Genomic DNA, 4,641 nt, shown 5'->3' with positions numbered 1-4,641 from the left:
ACAGACCTGCAAGGCACTTCCCTTCCCCACATAGGAGAATTGATCACATAGGCCGTTTCTTCACCCAGATATCCTTTAAGGACAGGTTAGAACAAGAGTTTGGCAGTATACTGGTATAACAAATTTATGATTAATTCATTTTATACATTTTGGTAGAAAATAAAAGTGCAAAGGTAAACTTCAGCCTCCATGTCTTGTCTGAATTACCATAAGTTCCAAATTAATGGAACTGCAATCAGTAAGGTTTTCACTGGCATACTGATTTGACAGATCAGCTTGGTATTGTCTGGTTCTATCCCTTCTCCCAAATTCTGAACATGGCAATCCTAAATTCCCATGCAGACTTATTCCCAGCCCAAATACATTGCTGTTTACCTCTCCCCCTTGAGAAGTTCATGTTGGAATCTGTGAGGAGGAAGAGATAAAAGAAAATATACATGAGCTGGGCATTTATTATAAATGAAATTTGATTTCTAATAAAGACAAGGTAATCACACAAGAATGAGGCTAAACTCTGAAGATGACTATATACACAACCACCTGATTAACCATTTATCAACCAAGTACTCCCTCCTCTCCCTCCACCCATATTAACAGTGGATCTCTGCACTTCAGGAGGATCAGAAACATTGGCTTGACCGTTTTTTGGTTCCATGTTTTTTTGGTCATGTAGATATGCCTCATGCCCTCAGAAATACACAAGCGTATCCTTACTCAAAGTGATTTCAGGATTTGAAAATTTTTCCTGTGTATTAACTCTAGGGATCAATTAGATATTGTAAAGATTTTCCCAACAAGATTTTTCAACAACAATAATTAGGATAGGTCTGACCCGAATGCTTTGATTTTAGGATTGTTTGGAATAGGTCAGATGTTTGCCAGGTATTGTGAAATTATCCTATTTATCATTTCTGTCTCTCTTATATTTCTCTTCCACATCTGCAGAGAGCTTAAAAGCCTTATAGAGAGCCACAGGTGGAAAAGAAATGTTCATCCTGCCTTCCTTGCTCCCTATGTGATCATATTTGTTTTCTATGATCTCACAGACCCAAAATATATTTCTGATGGGCACAATGCTCTTGATTGGTAGTGTGAATTTTGTAGGACTTTGGCCACTCCTAGCTGAATTTTTTTCCCCTCTGGAAATACTGTTTGATCAAAAAAGGCCTATTTGACAAAAACAAACCAAAACAAACACAAGTGATTGGCAGAGATCTGGAGAATTCTTATGAGCTTCTCAATTCAGTCCAAAGGAGTTGCAAAATAGTGGCATGATTTCTGTCCCACTATTATTTAGATAGGAGACAGGAAATATGTTAGTGTCAGTTGATAACTTTTCATTTGCATGAAATTACCTCAGTCCAAGCCCATGTATAAACCTGGATTTTAAAGAAAAAAAAAGTCAACTGGTTAGCCCCATGGATATGTGCTATTTCTCTATCTTTCCCCTTGAACTAGTTTTCTATTTCATATATGACCTTCCACTTTTCTGGATCCCTTTAGGGGATCTAGAAACCTTCTTGTATTCTAACTGCATAATCCCTTTGTTTTAGTTTGCATAATAGTCTTTGCACCAGATCGTGGGGCTCTTCAGAATTTAGCTCATCCATTGATCAGTCCATTAGGTTCTGCTTCTTGGGCTCCAATAATGATTTGGTCCATTGCTTTTCTTTCAGATGAACATAAACTGTAGCCCTGGCCCATGAGCTTTCTGACCTCAGGACCAGAAAGTCCATAAGTTCACAGGCATCATCTTCCTTTTCCCTCAGAGCTAAAGCTGGCATGTTGCAGCTCTGGGGAGACAGGCAGAATACCAACTACAGGTCCAAGATAGCCCTCGTTGCTTTAAGAAATTTAGAGCCTAATAATCTTTGAGGGAACAATTTCAGTTAGAATCCTCAAGTCTGTGCTTTGAGGGGTGGCCTCTAAGAGAAGACCCCAGTTTCCACTTCTTCCATAAAGTTATCTACCTTGTGGTGAAAAGAATGTATATGCAACACCTTAGCCTTAAATGGTATGGGTTGGCATTAATGGGATTGCAGTTAGTCCACTGAAAAGAAAGCTGGTCTTCTTTTGTGTGTCATGGGCAGTTCAAGGTTTGCTTTAGAACTCAGTTCAAGGTGAAGTAGCAGAATCGTGGGAAGGGACGATCTTGCCTTCAGTTCCACCCTCTGTGCCAGCTTCGGTTCCAGGCACGTAGGGGTGGCTGTCTTCTTTTGGGGGCTTTTCCTTGCAGAAGAACTTCTTCAGCATATCCTGGATTTCCTTCTTGATGGTCTTGTGCATGTAGCCATAGATGTAGGGGTGGATGCAGCACTGCAGGAAGAAAAGCCAGATTATTATGGTGATTACCCACTGGGGTACCTTGGTTTCGACATCCACCCACACGGCCAGGACAGCTAGAAAGCAGTAGGGCCCCAGAGACAGCACGTAGGAGAAAATGATGAGAAAGATCACTTTAGCCGCTTTGCACTCATAGCACCTCGGCAGAGGAGGGTCGCTGTTGCTGTTACGACGACTGGGTGGGAGGCTCTCTGGGATGCGCACTGCCTCGACATCATCCTCATGGAAATTGATGCCATCCTCACCAAACTCCATGTCATCTTCCCCCAAGTCGATGTTGCACTGGTTGACCTCCATGCGGCCCTTGTCTGCCTTCATGCTGCTCTCTTCAACTTGGATGCCACTTTCCTGAGCCTCCATGCTGCCTTCACTGATGACCACGCCGCTCCCTCGGACCTCCTTGTGACCCTCACTGATCTCCAAGCTTCTTTCCCTGGCCTTTGTGCTGCCATCCATGACACTGGTCTTGACTTCACCTTCACCATGGTTGTGGAGCTCACTCTCACACTGGACCTCATCCTTCTCTGCTCTCTCTTCATTCACATTCTTCACACAGTCTTTGACCCGCACCTCCAAGCTGTGGCTCTTGACATGGTACAGCAGAGCGTGCTGCCGCCGGGCTGCACCAAACACCACCGAGTAGCAGGCAATCATGACAACCAGTGGAATGACGATGAAGGACACCACACTGAAAATGGTGTAGCTGGGGCTGGACCCCCAGATCATGGAGCAGAGGGCATTGCGCTCGTCAAAGGCAGCCTGGCCCCAGCCATAGAGTGGGGGTGTGCTCTGCAGGATGGCCACAATCCAGGTGCCGTAGAGAAGCATGTAACCACGGCGCTGGGTCATCTTGGACGAGTAAGAAAGAGGGTGGATGATGGACAGGTAGCGATCCACGGACACAACAACGATTGTGTTGACGCTGGCAAAGGCGAATAAGTGGGTGAGGCTGACCAGGGCTGTGCAGAAGTGGCTGTTGAGGGGCCAGAAGAGAGGCACAGAAGTGGCCACCACCCAGGGGGCTACAAGTGAAATCTGCAGCAGGTCGGTGACGAGGAGGTTAAAGATAAAGCGGTTGGTCACCTGCAGCAGCTGTGGCTTGCGCTGCAATACAAGTGCCAGCACTATGTTGCCGACGAACGAGACGGTGAGGAAGATGAGCAGCACGATCGAGCGGATGATGCCGTGAGCCAGGCTGATGGGCATTTTGGAGAGGGGCAAACACGTGTGGTTGCCGTTGCTCTCGCGCGTGCTGTTGGTACAGGTGGACGTCATGGCGACAGTCAGAGGGCGTGAGACAGGGTGCAGGCTCAGCGCCGGCACCGCGGGGAAGCAGAGGGGTGCACGGACCGCACTCAGTACCTACACCAGGGACAAAAGAAACACACGGACAGGGTTAGTCCCCTGCTAAGCAGAGAAGCCTCTGCGCCCAGCAGCAGTCGCGCTGCAGGACCCTCTCCCCTGGACCCCCGCGCAGCCGCGGTCTCAGCCAGGGTCCGGGCAGTTGCTATGGCTCCTTCTCTGGCTCTCTGGATCTCTCTGCCTGTCTCTCTCCTTGGTCTCTGATTTCCTCTTGTCTGTCTCTCTTGGGGCAGGTGTGCGCGTTTTCTCTGCGTGTCTCCCACACTATCTCTGGGTCTGAGAGTTTTGGTCTCTCTAGCTAGCACTCGGGCTAGCGCATGCGCGTGCGCTCTCTGTCTCTGCCTGTTTACAATCGTCAATTTCTGTCTCTCTCCAGTGTCTCCTGCTAGTGCACTTTTTCTGTCTCTCTAGGGCTGTGTGTATGTATGTGTTTCACTGTTTCCTCTGCTTCTCACCCTTGTCTCTCACTCCGTCGTTTCTCTGTTTCTCAGTCTCTCCTCAGCGCGGGCATGCAGTTTGTCCATCTCTGTTACTCTATTCCTGTCTCTGTTGCCCCCATCTCTCCCTCCCACTCTCAGTCAGTTTCTTGTCTCTCTGTTTGTGTCTCTTTCACTAGCACACTTTCACTGTAGTGCGGACATGCTCTCTCTCATCTCTCCCCTTGTGGCTCTCTCTGTCTCTTTCTGATCCGCTCTGTCTCTGTGTCTCTGTCTGTCACTGTCGGGTCACTCACTAGTGCATATGCTTTTCTGTCTTTACCTAATGCTGTCTTGTGTCTCCATGTCTCTCTCATTCAATTTCCCTGACAGTCCCTAGCACACCTGTTCTGCATGGCTGGCTGCATGTGTTTCTGTCAGTCTCCGTGTCTCTCTAACTCTTTTCCCATGTCTCCCTCGGGTTCTCTAGCTATATTCTTCTGTCTCTCACTGACACGTG

General features: G+C 47.5%; 1 protein-coding gene across 1 annotated transcript; it reads right to left on the bottom strand.

The window, feature by feature from the left end:
• Positions 1–2,115: 2,115 nt before the first annotated feature.
• GPR101 (G protein-coupled receptor 101) lies at positions 2,116–3,618 on the bottom strand. The gene has a single exon (XM_008070207.1). The coding sequence runs from the start codon at positions 3,616–3,618 to the stop codon at positions 2,116–2,118; it is 1,503 nt and encodes a 500-aa protein (XP_008068398.1).
• Between the last annotated feature and the right edge of the window lie 1,023 nt (positions 3,619–4,641).

The sequence above is a fragment of the Carlito syrichta genome, unplaced genomic scaffold, assembly GCF_000164805.1.
Source record: "Carlito syrichta isolate Samal-C Ts95f unplaced genomic scaffold, Tarsius_syrichta-2.0.1 Scaffold313184, whole genome shotgun sequence".
Lineage (NCBI taxonomy): Eukaryota > Metazoa > Chordata > Mammalia > Primates > Tarsiidae > Carlito > Carlito syrichta.
The sequence above is the reverse complement of the archived record's forward strand: the minus strand, read 5'-3'. Positions and strand labels throughout refer to the sequence as shown.